At 42.7% G+C, this 14,896-nt stretch overlaps 1 protein-coding gene across 1 annotated transcript in view; it reads right to left on the reverse strand.

Moving 5' to 3' along the window:
- The window catches only part of ADAMTS17 (ADAM metallopeptidase with thrombospondin type 1 motif 17), a 251,846-nt gene that overhangs the window by 111,750 nt on the left and 125,200 nt on the right, over positions 1 to 14,896 (reverse strand). The window contains exons 11-12 of the mRNA XM_077828766.1: positions 3,651 to 3,752; positions 954 to 1,099 (exon numbers count right to left, since the gene is read on the reverse strand). Coding sequence (XP_077684892.1) covers positions 954 to 1,099; positions 3,651 to 3,752 — 248 coding nt within the window. The remainder of the gene's footprint in view (positions 1 to 953; positions 1,100 to 3,650; positions 3,753 to 14,896) is intronic.

The following is a 14,896-nucleotide window of genomic DNA, read 5'->3' on the forward strand; positions in this document are numbered from 1 at the left end:
CAGCAGCAGGTCTGGCTCCTAGGAGGAGGCACGCAAGTGTCTCCACGTGACTCTCGCCCGCAGGCGCCCCCCCCCCCAAGCTCCCATTGGCCGGAGCCAGTGCCCAGGGCAGGGGCAGGGCATGGAGCCCTATGGGCCTCCCGCCTAGGAGCTGGACCTGCTGCTGGCCACTTCCGGGGCACAGTGCGGAGTCAGAAAAGGTAGGCACTAACCTGCCTTAGCCGGGCAGCACGCTGACAGGACTTTTAACATCCTGGTTGGCGGTGCTGACCAGAGCAAGGCGACCCAGCGCCTTACATGCTGTGATCCAGTACTGGGTTGCAACCCACAGATTGAAAACACTGCTCTAGATGATGACTCATTCTGGTCCCACAAGTGGCTGGTGTTTAGGAGATGTCATCACTTATTTATCTTCCTGATTCAAACAGGTGGCAAGCCCAAGGACCAGCCATGGAGATATTCAAACCCCATTGAGTGGAGCCACGCAGCACCTACCATCATATTATGAATATCTGTCCCCCGCCCAATCTGAGTCCTGCATTCAGAAACCTCAAAGCACTTTACAAAGGGGGCTAAGGATCACTATGACCATTTTATAGATGGGGGAACAGACATTCGTCCCTCCCCTCAGCCCATCCAATCTCCACTCCTCTCCCAGCAGAGACCCTGGTCTGTGTGGAGAGGTCTCTGCACAGTCTGGTGCTGGGACACCAGCTCAGCCCTGACCCAGCCTGGGCACTGATCAAGAGGAAATACAGTTTCATTTTCATTCCAATCAGCATCTCATTTCACGTTATGTCTGTGTTTGACTTGGGGCAGTAGGACGCCGGAGATGGTCCCCACTGCCCTTGGGTTTAGCTGCCCACCCCAGGCCTGACCCCTTTTTGCCACCCTTGCAGCAACGTTTCCCAACATACCGCGCGTTAAAGCATCCTGAGGACAAGACGACTTACGGGGGATTGTCGCATTTCCGCTGTCTGAATCGGGCACCGGTGCCGCACGTCCTGCTGCACATGCTCCACTGACTCCACGTGCTCCAGTCTCCATCAACGTGCTCAGGAATGGGAGTTTTACTGACGCATTCCCCAGCTCGGCACCACTGAAACACAATGAGGTTAGCACAGCACAGGCAAAGGCCCCTGATCCCACAGACACTTGTGCATGGAGTTAATAAGAGGATTCCCAAGCATACAATCACGCATGTGTGCAAGTGTTTGGAGCTTCAGAACTAAGGAAAGCAGGACACGTTTTGGTTACGGCTGGAAAAAAGGGAGAGACATGTGGAAAACTGAGCTTTGTCTTCAACCAATGTAAACCAAAAGGGTTTACAGTGACTGCAGGATGGAGCCCTCTGTTGTAACTTGCACAATAACACAGACGATTACCTCAGTAATTCACAGATTAATGGATTCCAAGACCAGCAGGGACCACTGGATCATTTAGTCTGACCTCTTCTATAATAGGCCATAGAACAGTGGTTCTCAACCTATTTGCCATTGTGGGCCACATATGCAGATCCCTGTGTGTTATGTGGGCTGCACCCACACAGTACATATATTACCTGTATGGGCCGGAGGATGTTCCATGGGCCGCAGCTGCGTGCTGATTGGGCTCCAAGCGGCCTACAGATTGAGAACCACTGCCACAGAACTTCCTCAAAATAATTCCTAGAGCAGATCATTTAGAAAAACATCCAATCTTGTTTTGGAAATTGGTAGTGATGGAGAACCCACCATGACCTTTGCTTAATGTTTAATTAGCCGCCCCTTATTTTCAGTCTGAATTTGTCTAGCTTCAACTTCCAGTCACTGGATCAGGTTATAACTTTCTCTGCTAGACTGAAGAGCCCATTGTTAAGTATTTGTCCTTATAGACCGTAATAAAGTCATCCCTCAACCTTCTTGTTTTTCGGCTAATTATGTAGAGCTGCTTGAGTCTATCAGTTTAAGGCAGGTTTTCTAATCCTTTAATCATCCTTGTAGTTCTTCTCTGAACCTTCTCCAATTTATCAACATCCTTCTTGAATTGTGGACACCAGAACAGGGCACTGTATTTCAGCTGTAGTCACACTAGTGCCAAAACCAGAGATGAAATAGCTTCTATACTCCTATTTGAGATTTTTCTGTTTATGCATCCTTATGCAAAGATCTCATTGGGCCTTTTGGCTGCAGCATCAGATTGGGAGCTCATAGTCAGCTGATTATCCACCACTACCCCCACGTGTTTCTTCAGAGTTAGCTCTTCCCAGGATACAGTCCCCCATTGTGTATCAGCTACAGTCTGTTCCTACATGAATACATTTACATTTAGCTGTATTAAAATGCATTCTGTTTGCTTGCTCCCAATTTACCAAGATATCGAGATCACTCTTTATCAGTAACCTGTCCTCTTCATCATTTACCTCTCCCCTAATTGTTGTGTCATCTACATACTATCAGCTGTAAACTTCATTCAGGTACTAGAACTTAATCTTCACTCCCTGAAGAAAGTGGGTTCAAGAAATTGTATCCAAACACAACACCTTCATTACAATGGTTCCTACTGCACATACATCATCATCACTCAGTTACACTCCTATATAACCTGAGTGATTCCAACAGGATTGCATTGGGTTGTAATTAAGGGCTGAATTTGGTCCATTTTCTCGATCTATCTGGGATGTAATACAATAAATATTGCTAAGCAAGCCACGTAAAGTGTACACAATTAAGAAACATTTGGAGCTAATGTATTCAGCAAAAGCACACAGGCTAAAATTCTTTCCACCACGTGCACTCAACAGTAAGTACCAAAGAATTTTTAATTGATTTATGTATCTTTCATATGCAACCAGAAAAAAGGTACATAGTTTCCAGCTTTAGCAACAACTCCCTAAATTACTCTCCTTTAACATACAGCATACGGTGAAATTTCAAGTCTAAAATCTACTGACAGTTAATGAAGTCAAGTTTTTGGGTAATGACTGACATGCAATAGAGACCTGCTAATACAGGTGTTTATTTTCTTTTCCATTAACCATTTTCTCCACCACTCTGAGCTGTGGAAAGTCCAAATATGCACTAGCCACCTGGCACAGTCTGCAGGGCCCACTAAACCAAGAAATATTCCTAGGCAGAGATCTTAAAGAAAAGAAACCTAACTGAATTGGAACTCATTATGAGCTACCCTATGTAATTGCATAATTGTATTGGCATTACTCTTGCCCTTCCTCCTCCTCCCACAAACTGTCTATTTAAACCTACCTGTTACATCATATCTCAAGTTTAGGGCCAGATTGTGCTGCTCTAACTCACACTGAAAAGTAATGTACTCCTCAAAGAGTCCCATTGAAATGAATGGAACTGAAGAGCATCTTACTACACGATGAGTTACAGGTGGCCCTTAGACTGTACATTCGTCAGGGCAGGGACTATCCTTTCTTCTATATTTGTACATAGCACTCTGGGGCCTTGATTTCTGTTGGGATCTCCAGAGGCTACCGCAATACGCATCAAAGAAAAGAAAAAGAATTTAATGCCATTTAATCCAGCTGTTTGTACAAATCAATCAGAACAAAATATGGGTTTATAAGTAAATATTTCACGTCCTGGAAACGTCAGTCCACAGACAACATCATAAAAAGCACAACAAGTGCGGAGCATTTTGATTACCTTGTCTGCCCCACATTCTGTGCCATCCAGCGGGGGATCCAGCTTGGTTTTACAAGACGTGTCTCCTTCCACCAGGCACCACAGCCCAGCACACATCAAATGCTGCAATCACAAGGCCAAGAAGTGCGGTTATTGCTTCTGGAGAGGTCAGCTGTCATTATGGGATACACTGCAAAGCTCAGTCAGTCTCTCTAATGTGAATCCAGAGGCATCTGGTTGGTTTTTGATCTATTATTTTTTAAGGAGAAATTGACGCTATATGAAGGGGGACGGGGGTTGGAAACATGAAAGAGATCAATGAATGCAGATGCATGAAAAAAAGTGCATCATTTAAACACATTTCTTTTCATAGGAATAGATCAGGTACAGTAAACGAGGAACGTACAAGGGAGGAATAGACCAGTGCATTGCTATACCAGTCAAGCTACATGCATGCCTGGATTAGCGAGTCACCTCATTGTTTTTAAGAACATACAAATAAATAGAATATGGTATACTTCGGCAAGCCCTGCTGAGCTTCCACCTTGCCCAATCAACTGGCAGTTTCCCAAAGGTTTCATGGTATAAGGAGGTCTTGACAGAGGAGCTGAATGAGGTCAGGGCTGCAGTCTCATAGTCTAGTTTGGAGAGAGCGTTCCATGCAGCATGCGAGAACGCATGAAGGCCATTGTGTGAGAAATAGACAGAAGAGCGATAGTTGGCAGCGGCAACGCAATAATATAAAAAAAGCAGATAAGCAGGGAGGGGCAGATGTATGAAAGGCCCTGATGGTAAGAAGAGGCATCTTGAATGTGATGTGTGAGAGAAGGAGGAACCCAGGAGATGTGAGAGAACCAGCAGAAAAGAGTACGTTGCATCTTGACACCAGGCCTGAAATGCACTCTGACTACCATTAACACGACTGATCAATGGACATTACTGGGATACTGATTTCCACTATACGCTTGCATGACCTGTCATGTCAGAAAAGTTTTCTGAATCCGAGAAAAAAAAAATCCAAGAAAGAAAGGTCTTTAGATCTTTCACATTTTCTGAAACGTCCACCCTGCTCTGCAACCTGTATAAGTGGATGATTTGAATAGAAGGTTCTATGTTTGTACACACACACCCACACCCACACCCACACAAATTAAAATAAATAAATAAAAGCTATATTTCTTTTCACTGTCGTTCACATTAATGGTAAAAAGATGAGAAGCTTGGCTCTAGTATCAGCTGGTCTTGTCAAGATTTATTGAACCTCCTTAAATAGTTTGAGTCAACACACTTGAACCTTTTGATTCTTCCACAGCGTAATGGGTGTGCAGACACATTGGTACGTATATACCAAATATGCTTGCACGGCACATGGCGCAATGAATGGAAGAGAGAAATCCTGCCATAAAGGGTGATGGGGTTGAAAGTACTGAAAAACTGGTTATCACAGCAGTATCTACATCCTGTTTTAACTTTACATTTTCTTCTGGAATGAGGATTTTGCATTATTTAAAGCAAAAGAACATTTAAGGAAAGCTACAAGCAGAGCTTGGTAACAACTGTATCTGCCATCAGCAGCATGGAAGTGCAGCGCTTGTTAAATAAAAACCAATCGAAGAGTTTTCATGACATCCACGTACTCTTGAGCAGACTCCTGTGAAACAGAGGATGGACTGAAGATTTCTGCTATTTGTACTGAATTATTACTAATTATTTTTTTTTCCAAAGGTCTTAAATTTCTTTGCAAACATCAATTAACCCTCAAGACATCTTATACAGTAGCAATATATTAGCCACATTTTATGGATGGGTACACCAAGGCATGGAAAAGTTAACTCACTGCCAGACAATACACAGCAAGTCAAGAATAGAATGTGGGAATTCCAAATCCCAGTCCCTGTGCAAGACAACCCTTCCTCCCTGTTGGGCTTGCACAGGATTTGAAATCGGGTTGATTAGCTGTCCCATTTCATTGTCAGAAAGTGACACGCTGCTTGCTAGCAATAAAACCTTTACACCAGCCAATATATTTTCCTTTACATCTAAGATACTGTATTGAATTAACATATCTTATCGTATTAGGGTTTTATATGACACAGTGGCAGCTAGAACACTGCTGAGTTATGAAGACTTATAGATCACATTTTACATTAAGGTTTTACTTATCAATGGTTAATAAAGGGCTGATAAATAATTAATAGAAATATAAGCATGTTACAGACTTTAGTTACAGATTATTTAAGCACAACAGTAGAAGGTATTATACAAACACTTACAAGCTATGGTTTTAAGCAACCTATTGACCTGGTGGACTTTACAAACTATACCAGTTGATTAGTTATTTATTAAAACATCTATTAATAATTTATCAACCCTTTCTAAACAGAAGCGAACTATAAAGCATGACCGACTTTACGAACAAGAATTCATTGTCCCAACAGGCTCACTGTTCTCCCTAGATGACTGTGGGCAGGGATGTTTCCAGAGCAATGTCTGTGACTGTCAGATCCAAATCACCGTAGGGTAAGACTGCCAGCTGAAACAAAGGGTGGGTGCTGAATTTAGGGATGCAGACAGACTGGCATCGTTTTGATTTAGGTGTGCTTCGGCCCTTCTCCTCCAAGCCTGGGTAGCTCACTATACATAAAGGTACATCTACATGGCACACTTCTTTTGGCAGCGTGCAGAGTACATTCACTGCTCAACTAACTAGCACAGCAGTGCAGACAGTGAAGCACTGCTTGGGCAAGTAAAGACATGCCTGAACCCTGTGGGCATGCACCCTATACGGCTCTCTACACACCCAAGCAGGGCCTTGCCTGTTTACACTGCTATTTTTAGCTGCGTAGTATTCTGCTGCCTCTCTACTGCTGGCATCTTTCCCCACCACAGGGAAAGGTTCTGGCGACAGAAGCAGTGGGAAATGGCTCCAGCAGCTGCTGCCAGAGCCTTTCCCCGCAACCGCCCCACAGCTAAAGCCTTACACTGACACTCATAGCTACATACCGCCATGTCGATGCAGCCTGCTTTTCACTGTGGCGTGTAGCTACATGTACCAGGGCTTTGGAGCTGTGCTCCGGCTCTGCTCCAGCTCCAGGCAAAAACCTGCAGCTCCACTGCTCCGGAGCTGCTCCGCGCTCCAGCTCCGGGCTCCGCTCCAAAGCCTGGACACATATCCTACATGCTGATGCAAGTGATGTGCAGTGTAGACGTACTCATAGTCTCACAGATTTTTAAGGCCGGAAGGGATCATTACGTTCATCTAGATTGCAAAACACAGGCCAGAGAACTTCATCCAGTGATTCATGCATCAAGACCATACCTTCTAGTTGAGCAACAGTATCTTTTGGAAAGACATCCAGTCTTGATTTTAAAGATTTCATGTGATGGCTAATCCACCACATCCCCAGCTAAACTCTTCCAATGGTTAATTATGCTCACTATTAAAAAATTGTGCTTTATTTCTAGTCTTGCATTTGCCTAATTTCATTTCCAGCCATTGGATCATACAGTCTATGTAAATTACACAGCGCTAAATCCTGCTCTTAGATGTACAATTGCGCACATGGACAGGGGAAAGAACAGAAAGTCAGAGAAATCTAGCAGCCGTACATATGAATTGAGTTGCCAGCCAGAATTCATCCAGAGTTCACAAGATGTGGTAGGCAATAAACTCAGCTAACACGTCCAGTGATGTACCATGAGCTGGGGGATCGTTGGACATAGCTAACCCCAAACAGGTATGTGTGTGTGGGCAGAATTTGTTGCAGTGACGATACCAAAATACAATTCATGGATAGGACTGGCACAAATATTCACAAATCAGACACATATGCTTACATAGAAAAATACTCTGAAAAAAACCTCTATCATCAACATCAACCTTCCTGAAATTTCACAATTGAGGGATGGAAAACAGGATTTTTATAGAAGCCTTATTTTTGACTCCTAATAATAAATGCAAAGCATACTTCAGGAAAGAGCTATAGAAACACACAGTAACTACACTGCAGCTCTGTGTCCTATTGCCACACCATCACAAATCTTAAAATCCCATGCATCTATGACATAAAGACACTCAGACAAAGATTAAACCATCAGCTGTGGTGCTTTGTCATGTTCAAAAGAGATCAGATACCCTCTTCAGCTAAAATATAATCCCAAACAAAAAATCTCCCTTAAAAAGTCATTAGCATTCAGTGTTGCTGGGGACTATTCAAATGAGAAATGGCTGGACTTGACAGAAAAATTGTTTGTATATTTGAGTGACAATGTAGAGCACAGATTGCTGTACAATGTAGGTCATGAAAATTGCTATACTAAAGTTAAATTGTAATTTCAGCATTTGGCACTGGAAAGCAGGTCTGTCTGTGATGCGCAGTCTCCGCTCTGAATAGGAAACTATTCAAGCGGTTGGGAATTTTCTAACACAATTATTTTTTCATTTGAAAATGTCAAATTGTCAAAACCAAAACTGTTCACAGGAAAGGGTCAGTTTCCTCATTCAAAAAATTTGACAAAGTAGTTTTGAAACTGTCAAAACATCTTTTCGTTTTCAAATGTTACGTAGTTTACCCCAAAAAAATAAGGAATTTTTAAAAAAAGGCTGAAATAAAAATGAAACATATCAAAGTGACCGAAAGGCAACATTTCAGTTGACCCAGTCTGGAAAAAAAAATTGGATTATAAATTCATGAACATTTTTGAGATTTCAACTTTTTCGACTCACTACAGGTTGGGGAAAAAATTAAATCTCTCAAAAACTCAAGTGGGATGAGAAAATCCATAGCATTGCATAGCACTAGAAACTATAGTCAAAGAATGTGCACGTGACACACTGTTAGGAAGCATCAAGCCTGAGGAGGTGGTCCAGCCACAAGAGAATTACATTTATTATTACAGGTGTTAGAGTGGTACCCAACTGAGACTGGAGCCTCATTATGCCAGGTGCTGTACATACACTTAGTATGAGACAGCCCCTGTCCTATCAAAACTGACAAAGGGTGGATAAAGGAAGTATTATCCTCACTTTACAGATAGGGAACGAAGGCGCAGAGGGATTAAATGACTTGCCAAAGGTGGCAGAGGGGGAAATTGCATCTAGATCTCCCGTGTGCCCAGTTTAGGGCTTTAAGCCATAAAACCATCCTTCCTGGACTTCAAGGTAAGAATGGAGACAGCTCTCATAAGATCCACATAGAAGGCTTCATGTGGTTCCCCCCTACTCAGACTTGATTCTCCATCTCTTTCATAGTGCGGGCCAATTCTGAAGAGAGAGGTTACCTTGTGTAGGCCACTCCCATTAGTCAGCACAGAATATCAATGTACCCAGTACCTGACAGGAAGCACTCAGACCTCCCAGGATTTGGCCCCTAATAACATGAAGTAATTTCCAAATCTGTGATGTAATAACAGTCCATGTGGTTCTTCTTGCTGCTCAGAAATAATCCTGTGGAAATCGCTAAACTTTCTGCATTTTCCTGGATTAGGAAAGAAAGGAAGGATTCCATTCTCTAGAGAACTAATTAGCTCCAGCTGCCTGCTGCACACTGGAACCAGCAACCTCTTATTTCTGCCCTCAGAGTTAAACACCATGAAACTGATTCTGTCATCACAGAGAGGGGATTATGGGGAAGGAGTAAGAAAGAGTAAATAGCCTTAAGGAAGGGGAACAAGAGAAAACTATATAAAGTAGACAGGGAGAACTGCTTTTAAATACTTTAGTTTTCAATGGAGAATCACAGCACTAACTTTCTCCCAGTTTTGGCTTGGCAAATAGTTAACTGTAAGCTGTGCCCATGTTCAAAATTCCAGTTAACACCAATTAAATACAAAACAATACTGTAATAAAACACTTACTACTTGCATAGCAATTTACAAGGTATTGTACATACTTTCTCTAAGCCTCTCAGCACAGCTGACAGGTAGGAATTCACCTCCCCATTTTACAGGTGAGAAAACAGGTGCAGAGAAGTGAAGTCCCAAATTTTCTACCACAGCTTCTAATTTGCGGGGCGGGGAGGGGCTAATCTCCACCACCTACAGACGGGTAATAGAAGGCATCAAGGGTCTGCATCTGCCGTTGATATTAGTTAGAGCAGGAGGTGCTTAACAGCACTGAAAACTACAGGATACCCAAGAGCTAGACACCCAAAAGTAGAAGCACCCAAAATTGGAGGCCACTTTTGAAAATCTAGGCCTAAGTGGGCTGTCAACGGCGAAGGTGGGATAAGCACCGCAGTGGCTCTCTCGGAGTAATTCCATGGAGCGGATATTGAAAAGCGGTCAGTGGAAGTTCCAATATAGGGCAAGTGGAGCAAAAATTACAAATGAAAGGGGTTATTCCAGAAGTGATGAGCAAAGGCTGAGGAAGAGCCGCATGTGATCCTGTTCAGCACCGCAGGAACGATAGATTCCTGCCAAGTTTGTATTTCATCAAGACTCTGAACGCCAAACTCTGAAGGCTCACTCATTTGAGATCTTTAGTAGTGAACGAGAAAGAATGGACCCCTTTTATTCTGAGCTAGAAAGGCAGGACTTCCACAGACGTATGAAAGTGAATCACAAAGAGGACATGCATCCCACTTGATGAACAGCAATCACAGAATCTCTCTGAGATGTCACCAGAAAAAGTCTTAAAGAAACATTGTAATTTTTACTATTTAATGATTATCTATGTCTCCAGTACATTTCGAAGTACACCCACACGCTGTCCTTTTAGCGTATAAGGTGCCCGGCTCTGATAACCAAGTCTACAGCTGATTCTCCTCTCAGACTAGTTTTACACCACTGTAACTCCATTGATTTCAATGGAGTTACAGCTTGATTTACACCTGCGTGAGCGAGTGGAGAATCACCAAACATTCAGAAAGTGTACCAAATCCAAGGGATTAATTTAGTTCAAGAAGAAATAACCCTTGAGTTAACTGCTTTCCAGTGCTATCATTTCAGCTGCAGAAATGCCTGAATTCAACAAAGTTGTTTCCTAGACTTTTTTTAATGCTCTTTATCAGGGAAAATGTAACAAAACAAATGCTGCAAACATGACGTGTATCTGAGCTCAGTCTTCTGCATTAGATGACTTTACATGTATTTATCTGGCTAGCAACACGTGGATGTCACATGAAATATACTGGGCTCCATGGATACATGGAGTGATACCAAGAGCTTTTCTGTTCCCAATAACCAAAACTGAAGAATAAAAACCCTTCCCATCAGAGCTGCTCTTTCTTTTAGAAAGAAAAGACCAAAAAAATCCACCAGGTCTTAGAACAGTAATTACATGTTGTAATTTGGCTATTGTAAGTACCGACCCCAAGATACGAATGAAACTAGCTTTCATCTTCAATCAAGTCACTTTTTAATAGCAGTAATTCTACAGGTCAGCAAGAGCAGCCCAGGGCTCTTCATCATAACAACATCTTAACAACTGTGGTTCCGGCATCCCAAAGGTCTCCACACAGCTGTGTAACCCTTTCTCGGGGTGTCCAGGACAGAGAGTTGCCGAGCGACGCCTCCGCCTCAGTGAGAGGGAGTCTTTTGTGCAGTAGCTGAGAGTCAGCTCACTGACCCTACCAGCCCTTCAGCCACTCAAGCACTCTGCTCAGGGCTCTGCCAGCCTCTACTTTGCCTGGCAGGCACACACTCCTCAGAAGCATCCTCCTGTAGTGTCCAGCCCCAGTCACTGGACACTCCCAGTAATTGCCAGGCTCACTAATCCCAAGGGAATAGTGCACACACTCCAGGTTGTTTGAGTCATCTGAGTAGCAGCTCACATAGAACAATGCAGTTGTACTCTATTTATAGTAAAAACAACTATTCGTTGCTTAACAAAGGTAAAAATTGAGGAGACGTTGAGCAAACCTAAGAACAGGTTATAAATAAAACAAAGTAAGTATAATGTGCTTCTAGTAGACTAAGACGTAACTGTAACAGGCTAACCTTCTCACCTGAGCTCCAGTCCAAGCAGGAACGTCTACACTGCTATTTTAAGACTCATAGCATGAGCCCTACGAGCCCAAGCCAGTTGACCCGGGCTCTGAGACTCACTGCGAAGAGTCTTTTTTTTTGCAGTGTAGATGTACCTAAGTCCACCCATAAAAAGAAAAGGAGGACTCGTGGCACCTTAGAGACTAACAAATTTATTTAAATCATAGAATCATCGAATATCAGGGTTGGAAGAGACCTCAGGAGGGCATCTAGTCCAACCCCCTGCTCAAAGCAGGGCAAATCCCCAACTAAATCATCCCAGCCAGGGCTTTGTCAAGCCTGACCTTAAAAACTTCTAAGGAAGGAGATTCCACCACCCCCCTAGGTAACGCTACAGCTCACTTCATCAGATGCAAGTCCACCCATGTGAGTCAAAACTACTTGTATGTGCAAAGGTTGCATGACTGGGCCCCTGATGAGCAGTATTTATAGAGAACTGCGCTTGTCCATCTATACCACATAAAAGACATACATGGTTAAGATTTTCAGAAGTGACTAGTGATTTTGGGTGCCCACTCTGAAACACCTTAAAGGGGCCTGGTTTTTATGAGGGGGCTCAGCACTTTCTGAAGATCAGTCAGCAATAGGTCAGGGACTGAAAACCTGCGGCATTCAAACTCACTTATTTTTTAAAATCTTGGCCATGGTCCCTGTTTCAAGGAGTTAAAGTTCTACCGCAAGACACACAACAAGATACAAAAGACAGACACATGCAGATGATGGCGAAGACTTGACATGGAAATCCATAACGGAAGGGCTAGCTAAAGGAGGGTTGTGTTTTCAAGAGTACAAAGGATGAGAGTGGGTGCTTGGCAAACGAGCAACAGGAGACTTTACCAAGCACAGAGGGAAGTGATGAAAGGAGGAGTGAAGTTTCTTTTCGAGGACCATTCCCTCCCCCCACCCCCGCATTATTAGAGACTTTGAGGAGAGGGAAGAGGTGACATATACCATATATACTATTTTATTGCAAGGAGCTAATTCTGTTCTATTTCTTATATGCCAGAGATGAATGTAACAAAATCAAAACACAGGAAGATAGTATTAATGAGACTGTAAACTAATTTTATGGCTAGGAAGCCTGGACCTGTAACTGATCTTTTCTGTGACTTAGATCACATCTCACAGAAGCACTCAGGATTCATAGAACCATAGGCATTAAAAATGAAAAGGACCACCTCATCCATCTCCCTGCCAATGCAGAATTATTTTCACACCATACATGTTCTTGTGCTTTGTCAAACCTAGTTTTCAATGTCTTAAGTGAGAGGACATGGAAAGATCCTCTCTAAAGAAATCATGGCAGTAATAACATGTTACCTCACCCACTTCGTGTCTCTAAAGCAATCATGTCCATATCTTTTCCAGCTCAGAATCCAGAGGAGCAAAACTGAGGAACAGAGTGATTCACTGAATGAAATGGTGGATGATTTCTGTGTTATTCCACAGATTGTGTGTGTGTTAAAGGGGCTGCAGATAATTGACCAGTGTCAAAACTATAATGGTTGTACTAGGATAGATATTTGCAGTCCATGAGAACAGTCCAGTCTATAAGCACATACCCTCTATGCCATGACTGAGAGAAGGGTTATCAGTCCCACAACTATTATGTCACAGTCCTCCAAAAGCCACACTCTGCAGGTTCTCTGTGGCCAGAGCCACAGCACGGGCATTCTAGGGCAGGGTCAGAGGCATGGGCTATGCTTTTATATCTGCTAACTCAGGAGCCCATGTCCTGTGCAGAATAAACCTGCCCATGGCACAGTCTGTTCAAAGGCCAGTAGGTAGGCTCCCACAGCCAACCTGACGGGCTCCCACTTTAATGCTGCTTTTGCAACCCTGACACAAAGCCTATCGCCCCAATCTTGCAAGACACCCAGAGACTTCATCTCCCATAGGTTTCAATGGAAGTTTTGGGCACCCAGAACCTTGCAATATTGGACTCTAAAACCATTTCGGCTCTGTGTTCAGTATAGAGTGTGTACACTTTGCCTCTTTAAAAAAAAAAAAATTGTCTGTCAAACATCCTTTAAAAGCTGGGAAGTTAAAAGAGTGAAGTCACAGATCAAGTTTCTTGGCCATGGGAAATGAAAAAACGCATAGTAAAAATAAATATAGATACATATACACAGTGTTCAGATGTGGTTGGGAAGATTATGGGAGTTTTCTCTTGAAGTCTTTTGCAGATGGGAAGTACCCAGAGGCTGATGGGAGAGGCCTGAGAGCAGGCTTGTTATACTGTGTTTGCAGGCTGACATTCAATAGCATTTTGGCTAATTTAGTTGAAGTTCAGACTTCAGCTGTAGCTGCCACATCACAAGGCTACACTAATTCTCTCCCCCACCCCAACACCCTACCTTATGTCTTAATAAGAAAACGAAGGCTTTTCAAACGCTCAAGCGCTTGGTTCTTAATATGCGCCTCTATTATTTTAAAGAGTTTATTATTTTTATATTCTTAAATTGACACATTGTATTTTTAGAATTTGATTTTGGTTGCCCCTCCCCCCCATATATATATTTTAAAACCACTGCACCAGAATGCGTTTTGACAGACTTCCAAAATGAAACACGTACAAAAATTTCTGAAGCATTCCAGTAATTGTAAACTGGGTTGTGCAATGCAGTCAGGCATTCTGCTTCTCTCTCGCTTTTTTTTTAATAAAATATTATTTCCACCGAAAAGAAAGAGAAAAAATGGTCTGCCTTGCAATGTACAGAAGCAGTGAAATAGGAAGCTTCTGTTTCATATAAAACAGGCAAAATGAAAAGAGTTGCACTTTTAACAACCCACATTAGGAAAACTATAAAAGTATAGCAGAGCAATTAGGTAAATTATTAACTTTACTTTTAAAAAAGAAAATCTTCTTATTTTACCTTACAACTGCCAAGCATGTAGCCTGCATGTTTTAACAAAACCAACCCCATCCTTTACTGCAGTGCTATTACTAATTGTTATTATTACTACTATTCTAATTTATACCACACCCACAGTATTTATGTATTTTACAAACACATCTGTAGACACAGTCCCAGCCTGTACAGAGGCTGATCTGTATCCTCCTATTGCAGAGATTCAATTGGCTTACAATCTTAGTATGCATTTTTATCGGTACTCACCACATACCGTAGTATTTGGGTCTTGATCTTGCAATTGACTCTGCTCAGGCACACTCTGCAATCACACAGAGCCCCACCTGATTTAGTGGGGCTCAGGGGGTTCAATCCCATAGATCTCTTCACAGGATCAGGACCACAAATAGTCCCACTGATGTCACACAA

Source organism: Eretmochelys imbricata, chromosome 10 (genome assembly GCF_965152235.1).
Source record: "Eretmochelys imbricata isolate rEreImb1 chromosome 10, rEreImb1.hap1, whole genome shotgun sequence".
Taxonomy (NCBI): domain Eukaryota; kingdom Metazoa; phylum Chordata; order Testudines; family Cheloniidae; genus Eretmochelys; species Eretmochelys imbricata.